Source organism: Squalius cephalus (assembly GCF_949319135.1).
Source record: "Squalius cephalus genome assembly, contig: scaffold_141, whole genome shotgun sequence".
NCBI classification, from domain to species: Eukaryota; Metazoa; Chordata; class Actinopteri; order Cypriniformes; family Leuciscidae; genus Squalius; species Squalius cephalus.
In genome coordinates this window covers 1-16,384 of record NW_027645812.1, presented here as the reverse complement: position 1 = coordinate 16,384, position 16,384 = coordinate 1, and the positions used below count along the sequence as shown (strand labels likewise).

The 16,384-nt window shown below is 37.6% G+C and overlaps 2 protein-coding genes across 2 annotated transcripts; one reads left to right on the top strand and one right to left on the bottom strand.

The window, feature by feature from the left end:
• Nucleotides 1-67: 67 nt before the first annotated feature.
• LOC307154197 (uncharacterized protein) lies at nt 68-5,557 on the top strand (the record flags this gene model as incomplete). The annotated part of the gene is made up of 4 exons (XM_079898961.1): nt 68-1,880; nt 2,389-2,569; nt 4,533-5,062; nt 5,348-5,557. Exons 1-4 carry the CDS (start codon nt 1,668-1,670, stop codon nt 5,555-5,557), a joined length of 1,134 nt encoding a protein of 377 aa, XP_079755087.1. The 5' UTR covers nt 68-1,667.
• Nucleotides 5,558-11,102: 5,545 nt separating this feature from the next.
• On the bottom strand, nt 11,103-16,315 carry LOC307154198 (uncharacterized protein). The gene is made up of 13 exons (XM_079898962.1): nt 16,144-16,315; nt 15,890-15,983; nt 15,677-15,786; nt 15,278-15,403; nt 15,021-15,135; nt 14,642-14,704; nt 14,419-14,473; nt 14,064-14,155; nt 13,613-13,730; nt 13,355-13,456; nt 13,088-13,258; nt 12,500-12,676; nt 11,103-12,208 (listed from the first exon to the last, which is right to left on the bottom strand). Exons 1-13 carry the CDS (start codon nt 16,245-16,247, stop codon nt 11,997-11,999), a joined length of 1,539 nt encoding a protein of 512 aa, XP_079755088.1. The 5' UTR covers nt 16,248-16,315; the 3' UTR covers nt 11,103-11,996.
• Nucleotides 16,316-16,384: the final 69 nt, after the last annotated feature.

The following is a 16,384-nucleotide window of genomic DNA, read 5'->3' as shown; positions in this document are numbered from 1 at the left end:
GCGATTGTGGTGTTCTGTTCAACCTGATCTCACAGAATTACGTGAAATGAACACGACCCCTTAACCCCGATTTGCGTGGTGGTGGCACGTAATGTGTTAGAATTACGTGTCGGCACCACGCAAACAACACCCATACAAAGTCAATGAGGCTCATTTGTCGTGGTGGACACACGGATTCCCTGGTTAGACAACGTCACAATGGGCAGCGGTAAATGTTGTTTTCTAGTTTACGAAACGTCCTCCTTTTATAATTTATTGTAGTGTATTACTTCCGATTTTTGTTGTCTAAATAACAGTAAATTGTTTGTGATATAACTATCCGTTTATAGATGGAGTAGTTTTAAAGAATGGCCCGAGGCTGTGTTAAATAGATTGTTCCCTTTACTTTATTAAACCATTTACGATATTTTATTCTTTTCAAATGTATTGTCTGTCATAGCAGCGAATATTATTAATTATTATTATTATGAATCAGAAGACTTTCAGTCGTTACCACGGCAACGATACGTCACGTTACGCACGCTTCTTACCCATAATCACTGCGCTTTTACCACTCATTTCTCCCGCCACATGACTACAGTAAGTATCTCAACCCCTCGGGGTGTTTGTTTGTTAAAAAGCACGTAAAACCTTTGCTGTTATTTCTTTAGTTGTAGCTGGATTTAATCATCCATAGAGTTTAGGTTGAATTTGTTAGTGTTGCATTATCATTTACACGGCTACCCGCCGAAGTAATTACGTTAGCTAGCCAGCCAAATGACAGCTGTCCCGACCCCGGCACAGTAGGAATGTGGCACTTCCACAACAAAAATCAGTTTAAACTCATGTATTTGTCCATGTGTTGTGAGGACAACAATTAACAACGTGTTGTTGCAGTGGTTAAAGTTTTATTTAAAGTGCAAAGTAAATGTCAGAAGTGTAACTAAGGTGAATTACCGCAATCGGGGATGGACTAGAATAAAAAAGTGGACCGGGAGTCTTTCCAGAGGATTTGACTGCTCAGTGCGACTCAATGTCAATGACCGTTCATACATACCTGATATAATTAATGCATCATTAACTTGTAATTAACATAATTATCCTGTAACACTTTCGTGCCATACTTTTGTAAGACTTTGCCATTTTAGAAGACACTGAATCATAATTGTTACTTTAGTTATGTGTGACATTGAGAAGAGAGAGCAGTAGATATTATGAGAAGCGTTTTATGCAACAGGACAGAAGAAGACCACCTTTTCCATTATTTGTAGGCCTAAATAAAAATAGATTTGTGTTGGTACTTGCTTGTGTCAAGTGAATGTGGTACAAATCTGATATTTGTACAGTAAGGATTGATTTGTATTGTACGTAGTGGTTGTGATTGATACATAGTCAGTTAATAAGTACTTTGTCCTAACAATTAAGAAATTATCATTTACTACAAATGCTATTCTAATAATCTTTTGCTTTTTTCTTGTTTTACAGCTATATTGCAACACTTTGACTCCACCAACACACACACATATACACACACGCACCCAAATCAAACCAACGGCACTTTTAAGAGCCACTCTCTCTCTCTCGTTCTCACTTGTCTCTTTCGATCTCTCTCTTTCTGTTATTGTCTCTCTTTTAATCACTCTTTCAGTCTATCTATCTCTCTCACTTCCATCTATTTCTGTTCAGAAATGGCTGGAGGGTCACAAAAAAAGACCTGCCCAAACTGCGGGGAAAAAATATATTGTGGACTTAAAATTTGTTCATTTTGCAACCATCAACAACCCCAAAATGTAAGACTCCAAAAAAAGATGGAAAAATTTAAAAGTCAGCAGAAGCAGTGGTTGGCATCTATGAAAAAAAATAAAAATAAGTCCCACGTTCTTGATGATGCTGCCATTCTGGTATGTAGTTTTCCTATCATCTCATTCACCAAAAGTGTTTTATTATTTTCACATAAGCAAATAAATTGACTAGTTTAATAAACTGCCTCACATCCACACTATTAATAAAAATATAATTCATGTTTACTGTTTTTTCCTACTATTATATCTAGGGAGTTGAAACTCATACAAATCCTCACATTTATCTATCCAAAAATTTTGTAAAAATTGTTTGTAGATGTTTCCTAGCTTTGATGTAACTTCACACATTCATGCACCGACAGCGGTGTCAGCCATGCAAGGCACCATCCAGCTCGGTTAGGTTAGGTGTTAGGTTAGGTGTCTTGGTTAGGTGTCTTGCTCATGGACACCTCCACACTTGATTCAGTGGAACCGGGGATTGAACCACCAATCTTCCGAATTTGTAGACAACCTACATGAGCCACTGCCGTCCCAGTGTAAACTGTAAAATTCAGCTGTAAACTACAGTTTTGTGTATCTAATTGATCTCTCTACCTCTCTGTTCCAGCTTGAGAAGTTGTATGCCCTTGGCATGAAGCCCCTGCTGCTAATTGCCCATCCTCCTAAGGTGGTGACAGGGACGTGCCATACTAAAACAAAACTAATGCTGCCAATGCATGCCCACCTTAGCACATCCGCTAAGAAATGCCTTGATAATGTGGATGCCATCTATAAATTGATGGTTGAAGGTGAGATTGCATTTATTTAACCTTGAAATGCATACGCATGCATGTATTCACTATCCGTTGTACAATTGTTGGTGTTGTCCTGTACATTTCCAAACAGCAAAGACTAGAAATTTTGATCTGGCTGTAGCCTAGCTGCAACCTAGAGTCATTTTAAAAGAGCCTAAACACTCAGCTGGGAAGCTAGCGCAAATGGGAAACAGGACTTCCTGTGGTTTCTCATAAAATAAAAGCCAGGGCCGTATTCATAAAAAATCTTAATGCAAAGAGTAGCTCCTAGTGACAAAATTCTAGGAAAATTCTTAGAAATGTGGGAGTTTAAAGTGGCAGTAAGATGAAGAGGGAGAAGAAATGTGTTGATGGACAGTGAGTTAGCCTATAAGACGCTATAGATTAGATAATGCAGAGATCATGTTTAGTGACCGATCTTATTAAAGACACGCTAACATCTCCGTTACAGCACATAAATGCTATAGCGCCAGATTACGCATGTAATTTCAATGTGAAGGCTTAGAATAGACCCTATACATAAAAATTGTTTTCCTTCGTGGACAACCAACCAATCACAGTCTTCAAAAGATTTTGTCACACAAAGCAATGGGGTCAGCCCCGCCTCCTCACTAAGATAAAAGTTTTTGTTTTTTCCTTGCTCAAGAGTTGCTCTCAGAATCACTCTTAAGCTAAGACTCATATGTAAAAGTTTTTAAGCTAAATTAGGAGTTTTCTGAGAGGATTCTTAGAATCTTTAAGAATACGGGCCCAGGACTCTGACTCTATAGTAACGTAGCAATCAGGTTACATTGCTGTCTCCTTCTCTTTCCTCTGTGTTCTCTCTCCATCATACAGGTCTGTGTGTCTGAGCTACACACACACTTATAGCAGACATATCTTAAAGGCTGACGGTGGCTTCGGCTGTATTCACACAAAATCCGCCAAAGTCGCTCTTTCCAACAGGGTTCTGTGGAGGTGGGGTAATGTTTATTTGTGCTTTAGAATGTAACCGAAATGAAACAATCAGAAGACCTTTTATTTCTCTGATTCACTGCTTTGTTCTTGCTAACACTGCTCACTCTCTTTTGGAGCTCGCTCAATCGCCGCTCTCTCTGCATGGGCCAACTTTGAATCATGTGTTTACAAACAGCAAGAGACTATCCTACTAATTTTGCCCTTTAAGACTAACTTGTGTTAATGTTAATGTATTTTTTTAAAACATAGTCAAAGTAAATCTACTACTTGTGCCACTGCGAATAGAGATTGGATGTGCAAAAAAGTACCTAACGGCATGAAAGTCACTGAGACCTCAACCGGTGTTGGTCAAGTTACTCAGGGAATTGTTACTCCTGTAAAAGTTATAATATTACTTTACTTATTACAGGGAATTAAAAGTTACTAGTTACATTACTTGTCATGTTACTATATTACTTTTACTATCCCGCGCCCTGCCCTTTCTAAAAAGTGACAGATAACCTGTTTAGTCCACTTATTTTAGAAATGAATCCACTTTACTGGAACAACAATAATTAACATTAGGAGTCGACAATCAGCCAAACTTTACACATTGCTGCCTCTCCAACCAGGTGATGCTATACAGAGAAGCAATGTGCATATTGAAAATAATAATAAACAGTTTCTCCCAACATCGGTAATAGCTATCTAATGCTATTTAACTAATAGCATATTGATAAGAGCAGGGTGGACTATGTGTTTTTTTTCAAAACATATAACGTTTCCCAACATCACTGGCTGAAATAAAAAATAAAGCAAGTCAACCCCGATTTTTGAACTAATGTTTTTTCTGCACATGTATTAATAAGAGCAGTATTCAGTGTTTTTACAGAAGATTCAACTTTGCTTAATGCCACTCTCCCGACGAGTGCATGCATCACTGGCAGTAGCATCCTACCGGTCAGCACCGGCGTTTGCATATTATATATTATATTTGTGTGTTCTCCATGTCCATTTATAGGTTGGACAAGACTCAACTCAGACCAACTACCTCAAGAAGAGGAGAACTTCGTCCTACATTTGGTGACGTGTGACTTAACCCCTACCACCCATATCCAGTCACCACAACAGGAAACACCAGCCACAGCATCACAAAACCAGGCTCCATCCATTGGCACACCAGCAACCCAGACTACATCCGTCTGCACGTCACCACAGCCGTCTCCTTCCTACCACACATCACCGCACCCTGCTCCATCCATCTACAAACCAGCACTCCAGGGTCCCTCCATCTACAAAGCAGCACACCTGGCTCCATCCATCCAGGAACCAGCACACCTGAGTCTTTCCAGCCACACACCACCACACCTGTCTCCATCCATCCAGGAACCAGCACACCTGGCTCCATCCATCCGAGAACCACCACACCTGGCTCCATCCATCCAGGAACCAACACACCTGTCTCCATCCATCCAGGAACCAGCACACCTGGCTCCATCCATCCGAGAACCACCACACCTGGCTCCATCCATCCGAGAACCACCACACCTGGCTCCATCCATCCAGGAACCAACACACCTGTCTCCATCCATCCAGGAACCAGCACACCTGGCTCCATCCATCCGAGAACCACCACACCTGGCTCCATCCATCCGAGAACCACCACACCTGGCTCCATCCATCCAGGAACCAACACACCTGTCTCCATCCATCCAGGAACCAGCACACCTGTCTCCATCCATCCAGGAACCAACACACCTGTGTCCATCCATCCAGGAACCAACACACCTGTCTCCATCCATCCAGGAACCAACACACCTGGCTCCATCCATCCAGGAACCAACACACCTGGCTCCATCCATCCAAGAACCACCACACCTGGCTCCATCCATCCAGGAACCAGCACACCTGTCTCCATCCATCCGAGAACCACCACACCCAGCTCCACCCTTCCATGAACCAGCACACCAGGTCCCAGCTGTGCAGCCACCACTGGAGGGTCCACGGCAACGTAAAAGACCACAAAAAATTAAAGGTGTGTTTTAGTCTATGCACGGCATGTATTGTACAGACATTTTACCCCTGCATAATCGTCATGAAGTTAATGTGATTTTTGTAAACCCTCTAAAAAGTATTGATTTATTATGGATCTGATTCAGGATTGCAATTATACTGTATGCCTAGATGCTATATTATTTTATTATTTTTTCTATAAATAGTAATTGAATTGATGGTTGTCTACACATCCCTGTAATTAGAGAGCTGCAAAGTTAAAGTCCCAGTGTAAAGAATACCAGTGTAAAATATATCTGCTCTGTGGCAAGCGATGTGAAATGTAAACAGTCCATTAGGAGACACAACATAAAGAAGGGATGGCAAAGAAACAAAGATTTTGAATAGAACCATGCAGTCTTTGATACTCCTGTGGTTCTCAAATCTCACTAGGAGGAGCTAAATGTGCTAATGACAAACAGTGGAAAAAATGCATAAATGTGTGCATTGTGAATTGATTCCTGCACACAAAATACTACACATATTGTGGACATTGGTGCAAATAATATATTCCTTACAATTACAGATTGCCCTCACAATCGGCTTGAAATGTTCCCAGTCCGTGAAATAATAAAGACAAGGAACAGAAAGGTAGGACAATGACTAACTGGATAACAGTGTTTCCTCTCAATTAGTTAAAGGTATAGCGGAGGATTTTTTATTTCCGGGTGGATTCTCTATACTATTGGTCCTCCTAATTGTCAATCATTCTGGTGAATCAATCAAACTTTTCAAAAAGTGGAGAGGGCGGGACTTATTTAAAATTCGGAAAGATCCTCCGCTATACCTTTAAATAATGCTATTGGCTATTGTCATTTCAAAACCTTAACCAAGTTAAATTTCACTTAAAATGCAGCAACAAATATGTGATTATAAAAACAATGGTTTTATCGCTTTTATTATTTATCCCCCAAAAAAACAATTATTACCCCTAAAGACACCCACGTCAAGACAAGTCACCTTTTTATATAGCGCTTTTTACAATACAGATTGTATGAAAGCAGCTTCACAGTGATTACTTAATGTTACCTTGACAAAATGCTGTTGTCTAAGTCACAACATTGAGCTGGATATGTAGGCATCCTGTAAATACCTTTAGCTTGAAGTGTCAGTCATGGATCTTATTTGATGACTATTATTCTAAATATGCAGTATATAAACTATGTCAACAATTAATATATTTTCACTCCTACAATGTCTTTGTCTTCCTGCCACAGGGGAGGACAGAACATCTTTATGACTGGCAGCCCTGCACAATGTGGTATGTTAAATAGCTTTTGGTTATGTACGATTACATGCATTTTATTATTGGGCTCTTGGATCTCTCTGTACTGGCAGAGTGTACTCTGTACATCCCTGAGCAAGACTCTTAACCCCTAGTTGCTCCGGAGGCGTGCGACATTTGACATAAACAGCAATTGTAAGTCGCTTTGGATAAAAGCGTCGGCTAAATGAATAAATGTAGTGTAATGTACTGTTTTCATTTGTTGGGATTGTTGACAAGACATTGTCATGGGTAGAGATTATTAAAGAAAAATGATCATGCAAACAGTTTTTGTATGCTGTTTACAATTGTGAGTGTATCCACAGCCATATGAAACCAAAAGTGAAATTCACTATTTAAATGTAACTGCTGCAGTGAGTTTCTGCTGCAAGTCTCTAGAAGAGGAATGCAGTGATTGGAGATGTTGATGGTATAGTCAGAGGAAACATCAGGGTTTCAGGGTTTGACGATTAGTACACTGCGAATGGATACATTTATTTGTGAGTCAGAGGATTTATTTTATTCCACAACATTTTGACCTTTTAAGCTGCTCACCTCATCCCCACTCTGGAACAACAGATTCTTGATGCTCTGCATTACTCTGCAAAGTATTGTAAAACAGTAAATGTTACATTCATGACAATCAATTCAATGTGTATTATACTAACTAATTCTCCCTCAACTTCCCTCTATTCATTTATGTTTTTCTCAGTGGAAAGACCTGGCCTCCATCCTGGCAGCCAGCCTGATTCCCATGCAGCTAGCCTGCAAATATGCAACATACATTGCAAACATGCATTTTTTCCTTGTTCTTGTTAAGTGTATTTTCTTTACATATTTTGTTGTTGTCCACTTGTATTGTTCCATAATATTGTGATGTTACATCAGCTAAACAGTTTGTAATGTAATTTGAACTTTAATATTCTTCATGGTTTTTATTCAAGCTTGTTGCTGCCTCTTTTATCTGTATGGATTCAATAAAGTGCAACAGTCAACAGACTTAACATTTCTTAAACTTGAAGGACTCCAATATGAATTGTTTTGTTGCCAACAGACCATGGAAAAGTTACAATTGATTGTATTTTGACTCAGACAAGCTAAACTATGGGCAACAACTGATCCTTTCATAACTACCAAAATGTTCAGTCCACTGATGACACACACAGTTGGAGTGCTTTATTGGGGGACATAGCTCAATATTGAAAAGGACACGGTTTCATTTAAGATTTCATATTAAATAACCTCCGCCACAAATATAAAATTAAACTACATGAGCAACTTCCCATTTTATTCACAGGTTTCGAAATGCCTTAATTTTTGTTATCAATCTTTCAACCTCTTGCTAAATTACAGTATCATAATTAACTATGAAATCATTCCATGTCCTTATTTGCATAACATACTGTTTGGACTAACCCTATGTAGCAGTTACTCATCTTGAAGCTGATTGTGTGTTGACAAAAATAACTATTTAATTTTTTGATGGTAATGAAAATGTGCATTTCACAAATGGGACTACACACACACACACTTCAAATAAGGGAATTGAGATCATCTTAAATAAAGTGCTGTTTGGTACTATATTTGTTGTTCATTTGCCATTTCTGTTATTCACTTCACTGTCATGAACAATACCTAACAAAATAAATGAAGTGTACTATGTGACATTTTCAGATTTGTTTTTTATTATGAAGTTTGACAATCTGTGACAGCGAGTTTGTTATGGATTGTTTTATATCAAGGGGATGGTTGAAAACTTCCAGTTAAACTTTATTTGATAATCAGTAAATCCACAATAATAATTTAATATGGACATAAATCACATAAGGAGAGTTAATATATGGACATTAGCAAAGTTAATAGCCTATTGAGACTTTGATAAAGGTAATGTATACCTGTATAACAACAAGGAAAAGAGAAAGGAAATTATATACATATTTACACATTTAGGAGTAATTTGTAGCCTTATATTAGTAAGTTAAGCCTATTACAAACAACATGAGTACGCACTGTAAATGTTTTAATTTATTATGGGTGTTTTTCAGGTCTGTCCATATATCATTGACCACACACTGTTCATATCATTGACCACGTAATTTACATAGCACCTTAATCCTTACTAACAAAATGCAGTATTGTGTAACGTAACAATTTTATTTAAGTCATAGGGGCCGAACAAACATTTTGAAATTCTAATTATACAATATACAAATGCCTAAAGCTCCTAAATTACACTTCCGATGTGTAATTAGGGAGGTACGTTATGTAACTCCAGCCGAGTGTGAACATAATCCCGAAACGCGTGTATATGGGCCTACTTGCTAAAATCGCCTTAATCACCGGTTTGCTTTTTTAAAGTAAACCACATAAATTCATTGTAATATATGCTTCGGCTGCAGTTAAACATTAAGATATTATCATGATATGTGTTTAGAAAACCCTATTTTGCAAACCGGAAGAACTACTGTGACGCTGATTTGTTTTGTTTTCCAGCTCGGAAAATATCCGAAATAAACCTAAATCTTTACTTTTGCATATCACACAACATCTAAATACAGTGTAAGTACTAGTTCGGCTGTACTAGATATTTAATATATTCAGTGCATACATCTTTTTACAACCCTAATCACAGCCTAATGTTTGCAAACAGAAAAAACTACAAATATGGTACTAATTAGTATGAAGTGGCATGGCGCGGCTAGAGGGAATTGTAGTTTAAAAATATATGTCTCAATATATTGAAATTGAGATTTGTAAATAATGATGCAAGAATACACTGATGGGTTAAAGGGGATGGGAATCACATTTGTGTAATACAATTTTAAATACCTTACTGTTAAATAGGTGAAAATCAAGTTTGACCATTTTTGATAGCAAAACCTCTTGGTGACTCTACCCATATGGGTATAGTCATATAGCTGAAGTCAACAGCTATTTATAACAGTTGGTTTCATGTCTGTAGCCCTTTCTGTTCCTGAATGACAAGCTTTCAAACATGCACCAAGGTCAAGGTTCAGAGGTCAATATTTCAAAGCAGGAGCCATTTACAACCTTCAGACTGACATATGTTACTCTTCAGGTCGAGCCCTTTCCAACCATATATTTGGTTTAGTCCTACAACAAAGTTTAAATTTTAACTTTACATGGACACAGCCTTGGCTCAGGCATAGTTTCAGTGAGGACTTTGAGGCCCCGACCTCAACTTTTATATATTTTTTAGAAATTTAGTATTATAACAATACTGCACATATGTATGTACCGCAGCCAAGCAAAAAACAGACTATTTGGGTGTTTTAGATAGAGTCATGAACTTATGAGCATCAGCATTAATCTAAAAGATGCAATAGGCCCTATGCACAGCTGCACTACTTCCTGAACTTCAGCCAGCTCCTTTGTTTCCTGTCTGCCATTATTGGACAAACTGATTAATCCAGGTGTGTCTGACCAACAACAATAATCAGACACACCTGGATTAATCAGTTTGTCCAATAATGGCAGACAGGAAACAAAGGAGCTGGCTGAAGTTCAGGAAGTAGTGCAGCTGTGCATAGGGCCTATTAGGTGCCCAAATAGTACTTTCAAATGATGTCAGTGGTTGATGACGTTTTCAGATCATTTACTTAAGTAAAAGTACTAATAATTTGTTATCATGATATTATTATTCCTCATGTGTTAATGTAAAAGCAGGATTTTACTGTTGTAGTTGGTTGTGGGTGAACAGTTTAGTCTCTGACTGCATGAGATGATTATTTCATTATGGATGAATTTGCTGATTTTTTTTATTTTTATTAATCGAGAGCCCATAGCCCAAAATAACACCTTCACACTGCTTGTTTTGTCAGTCTAAACCTAAAAATGTTTAAAAATATCTATTAAAATAATCTAGATGAAAATCTTCACATTTCTGAAGCTGGAACCATGAAATGTTTTTACATGACATGACTTATCTAAATAGCTGGCAATTAAAGTTCTGTCGATCAACTAATGCATTAACTGTTCTTGTATAAACTGTTGAGTACCTAATTTATACTCTTCATATTGTTTGTGTGCAAAACTCCACCTTTGTAAAGTAACTAAAGCTGTCAGATAAATGTAGTGAAGTAAAAAGTACAGTATTTCCCTTTGAGATGTAGTGGAGTAGAAGTGCCATATAAGTACAAGAGAACAACAGCTTTATCATGGAGTGTAGCTGTGAAAAAAGTCTGTATCAAGTCACTGATAATGCAAACTGAACATTTCCTGCTGCAGCATATTAGGTTCACACAACAGACAATTCCATCAAATGGGTTTATTAGAATGGCACAAAATCACAAAATGAGAGCAAGAAAAATTAAGTTATTCAAAATAATAAAGGAGTTTAAATATTCACACTATTGCATTTCAAAGGGCTTTGCATATAAAATAAAAACAAAATAAAAGAAAGAAGGCCAGGAGTCTGCCTGATTCATTAAATTTGGGGCACCCCTATCTGAGATGGTAGAGATGGAGCAGGTTTGCGGCGCCACTGGACCTTCAATCCAGGGACGTATTCTGCTGGGGTGGTGCTACAACCAGTAATGCCCAGCGGGGCCACACTCTGCTTGCTCTGTGGTTACCAGTGGTGCATATGTATGCATCACAAGTTACAAAGACATTTCTTTATACAGTTTTACAGGATGTAAGTGAAAATTCTTTGGATTTGTCTGTCTGTCTGTACATTTAGATGATGTCATATGGAAAACATAAAAGAATAACATTTATGGTTTTAATGCTATTTGACTGTATTCAGTATGCTATAACTACAAAAAAACTACAAAATAATATGGGTAGTATATGCAAATTGCATACAAATATAAATTCACTTATATTATGGAAATACCAAAGTACATTCAAATTATACTTGTTAAAATTACACAGACTGCCATTGAATCTTCATTAGATTTTTCCATGCAAAGATGATGACAATTAATTATTTAAAGCAGCAATAAGCAGTTTTGGTTTGAAATCAGCAAGCTCAAATGTTAGAAGAGATAAATAACTCAATGTTTTTCTATTTTTTTTTAAATAAAAATACATACAGAATCTACAAAAACTTTCCTGTAGATACTTTGGTACAGCTATTTAAAACAAAGGCAAGGCAAGATTTTTTGTACAAATCTCCAGTTCCTCTGTGTTGTTTGGCAGTGGTCTTTAGGTGTCTTCTTCCTCAGACTCGGGGCTGGTGAAGCCATTGTCATCCCACTCCTCAATGTCCTCCTGTATGGAAAGGAAATCACATTCCATAGTGGCTATACTGCTGTATGCATTAACAGCCTGTTTGTGTTGACTTCTAAGTGAGTGACCCCTCCGATTGAGGACACTGTTGAGCCCATGTGTAGCATCCTCTGTCAGGTCACCGAAACCTGTAGAGGAATTGTGGGAAAAAATAGAAAGAGAAAGATGACACATCAAACAAAACATGACATTTCTAACTATTTTTGCATTTTACAATGCTGAATTTGCAACTTCAACATTACATTTTAGTCATTATATTTACTGTATTTACAACTTTTACATTGTGCACACTGGTGCCAAATAGCTGGTAATCTATATTATCTATATTATAGACTATATTATATTACTACAATAATCTATATTATAAATAAATAAATAAATAAATACATGATACTAAAATCTAAAGATCTTGTACATACTGCTGGTTTTGATGCGCTCCAAAGTCTGTCCTCTGAGTGACTCCACTTCTTGCACTTGCTTCAGAAGGTACTTGATGTGCTGAGACATCTCCTTTACCAGGATGCTCTGCTCCTCCTCCAAGCGTTTCAGCAGCATTACCTGGTCGAAGACAGATCTCTTCAACCTGAAGGTGTTGCCTTTGGTTGGGGAAAGTAATGGAATAGTGGACAAGGAATGTTTATTATTATATTATACAAGTATAACAGAATTATGTTCTCTGAGAAATCTTTTTAGCGACAGCATTGGTTCTGTAGAATATAAACAATTTCAAAATATGAATAAAAGTCACAATAATATAATTTGAATTATATAATTCTCCATTCAAATTGAGAGCTTGTGAAATTGTGATGGTCAAGCATTTTATTTATGATTACTACAGCACACCATTCAATGTTTATGCTCCGTGATTAATATTTCCATATTTTGGTATTCATGATATTTTTTTATTTCAATATATCATCCCATTCCTGTGTTGTTGCATGACAAGTAACAAAAAGGACAATGGTAAATATGGAAATATGGAATATAGCAATTCATATATATCATACCATCTTCATGTCTCTCCCATGGTAGGATATATCCCTCTGTCAGACTGCAAGCCAACTCCTCGTCAATCGGATCTCCTTCCACTACGGTGTTGTATTGCAAGACCTTTTCGCGAAGCTTCTTCTTCAACTCTGTCATTTTCTTTCTCTTTCTTTGTCTTGCCTGGTTGCTATCTGCAAATCGAAATGAAAAGAAAACTGTCATAATCCCAGATTATTATTGTTTTTTTAAAGTCTTATTCGTTTAAATAACTTGATTTGACAACAAACCATGCTGACGATACAGATCTTGCTTCTTGCGCAAAAGGGTTACAGTGATGTTCTCAATGTCAGCCCTTAGCTCTTCAGTACAACCTGGAGTGTAGACTCTCTCTAAATAGGTGAAACAAAACAATTGACAAGAGACACAATTAGTGACATTTTCAAAATATAGCCACCTTTTATTATTTGTATAAGGGTACAGTCCTTAACAGATGTGTGTGTGGGTGTGTATATACACACATACATAGTGTACTTTACATGTTTTACCTGTGACCGCCCATTGTCTAACATCACACACCCACTGCTGTATTGTCTCCTGATCAAGGTTGTGCTGCTCCTTGATGTTGCTAAGGCTGGCAGCTTCCACCTTTGCCCTCTCTGTGATCTTTTAAATAGAAAAAATAACAAAATGTCCGAAAAAAGCTCTATGCACCACCACAATGCAAAAACCACCAATTTTACTTGAGCTTTCGGTACAAGACTTTCATCAGGACAGGTGTAACATTAAATAACACATTAAATATCTGTGTATACTAGCAAGCAGACCTCCCCTCAGTTACTTAAAATGAATAAAACATGATTATTATCAAAATAGTCGCATATTTTTTTCCGCAACATGATTAAACAATTAATCAACAAATAGTTTCAGATCTAGCTGTAGTTGGTGCATTGAGGGAAAGGGGCAGTGCTTAGGATCTCAATTATAATTTACCCTTACTTTGACATATCTGTGGGCTAACACTTGATGAAGGTTGTCCCTCTTTCTTCTGTTCCAACCCATGGCCTGTCGCGTTAGCATGTTCACTCTTCCTGATGAAAACAATAAGGCACCCACAAGCCAAAAAGTAAGATTTCACATTCAAAAGACAATAAGAGAAACCCAACAGACATGCCTAAACCCTATCACTAAAAGTTAGTTGAACTGGTAATTACCTTGAAGTAATACAATGATAAATTTAGTAAGAACAGAACAGAGAAACTTTGTTTTTTTTAATTCCCTGTAAAAACACTATTAAGTATTTATTATTATTTATTTAGGCTACCAGAGCGTGTAATGTAAGTGTAACACCAACCAGCTTTTGTCATGTATTTTGTGACAAGTGCTGCCCTGGAGAGAAAGCTGTTCACCTATAAAGAAAATAACTCATTTTTACACAATTAACTCATACATAAAGGATGTACTTTATCCCTCACACCAGGCGTTTTACTTAGATGACAAATAAGTGCCTTTTGGTGTTATGGTTTCTATTAAGACCCTTTGTAGCCATAGTTAAAATACTGACAATAATACCATACCTGCTCCACTTCCTCTCCCACTGTGTTTCCTGCTCCATCTTGGCTTCTGCCACCCCATTTCACCTGCAACACAGAGTGAGAAGTGTTATGTAGCAGTACTTCAGAAGTTTTGATATAACATCATACAATCAGGCATAACATGCACAAATGTAAAACTAATCCTTTGCATTGAAGATTGCATTAATGCATACAATTATCTCTAAAACATCTCATGACACAAGCTTTTTATTTGTTGGGGAAAAACAAAATCCCTGTCCAACAAATTTGAAAAAGCAGCTGAAAAGCAGTTAGTGAAAGATAACACACAGCACGTTCTATTATCCGACCCATTATTTCCCTATAGCTACAGCCATACCAGACTTAAAGTTATTGCATGTACCTCGCATTTTGCTGTATGGGCTTTGGCATGCATGACGCTCAGGAATGGCCTCATTTCTGTTAATGGCAGAAGCTCTGGTAAACCCTCTGCTACTTTGTTAAGGTAGGGCCAGTACCTAAAAAGCAGGAGCAGCATCATGTGAGTGTAACAAAGATCCATTTTTAATTGAAATCTAAAATGACTAACATCACTGTAAAGCTGAGAAACAAGACATTTTAATCATGGAGTTGGATTTGCAATATGACAATGAGGATTACCTGCATGTAACATCCATACAGAAGAAGGTAACATTTGCCTTCTTTGACATCTCTCTTTGAAGAAACATCGGGTAAGCAAATATTTCTCCACGGTAATGGTTCAGTCCTCGTAAAAGAAACCCATGTCTGATAAATCAGAAGAAAATGTAGTGGTTAAGAAACAATTGACCCAGTAAGGCCTGGCTTAAGCTCACATCTCTGTCAACTGAGTGCCTATAACAAAATATATGATAAATATAATACTTGGCTACACACACACACACACACACACACACACACACACACACACACGCACACACACACACACACACACACACACACACACACACACACACACACACACACACACACACACACACACACACATACACACACACACACACACACAGACACACACACCTGCAAACTGCAACTTGAATGCCCTCCTCATCTATCTGAGCACCAGACTTTTTGGACATCTCTCTGCCAGCGGTGAACTTGGCAATACCGCAGACTGCACTGTCATTTGTCTATAAAATCAGTTTATAACACATTTTAAGATACATAAAAACACAAAACTAAAATATCTGTGTAACCAACTATTATATAAAAAAAAAAATCTAATGTTCATACACTTCTCATGTTGCCTCTGACAAGATCAACAAAGGTAGCAACTTCCTCATCCTTGGCCAGGAACAAGCCCTCATATATGGGTGGCTCCTCAGTCCTGTCCATGATAAGATAACATGCGTCAGTAATAAAAAATCACAAGTACTACATTTACTATTTGTTAAAATGTAAGTTATGATCACTCAATGACAACCCGAAGGGCTACTATTTGTGTTAGACAAGTCTAAAATAAACTTCTGAAAAATACCTATACCTACCCTTTTGACTTGCTGAAGCGGTAATGCTTTCGGTTCCCATCAGAGCAGACAGCCAACATGTCTGGAGAACATGCTGGGCACTCAAAATGATGGACCTGGCACATATCCTCTTCTTTGTATTCACAGAAGGTAAACTCAAAAAAGCTCCGCTGAAATGTATCAGCACAGATACTACCTGTCTGCATATTAAGAAATGATTGGTTAGAATTTTTTGAAGCAATGCCCACAATTAAATATTAGG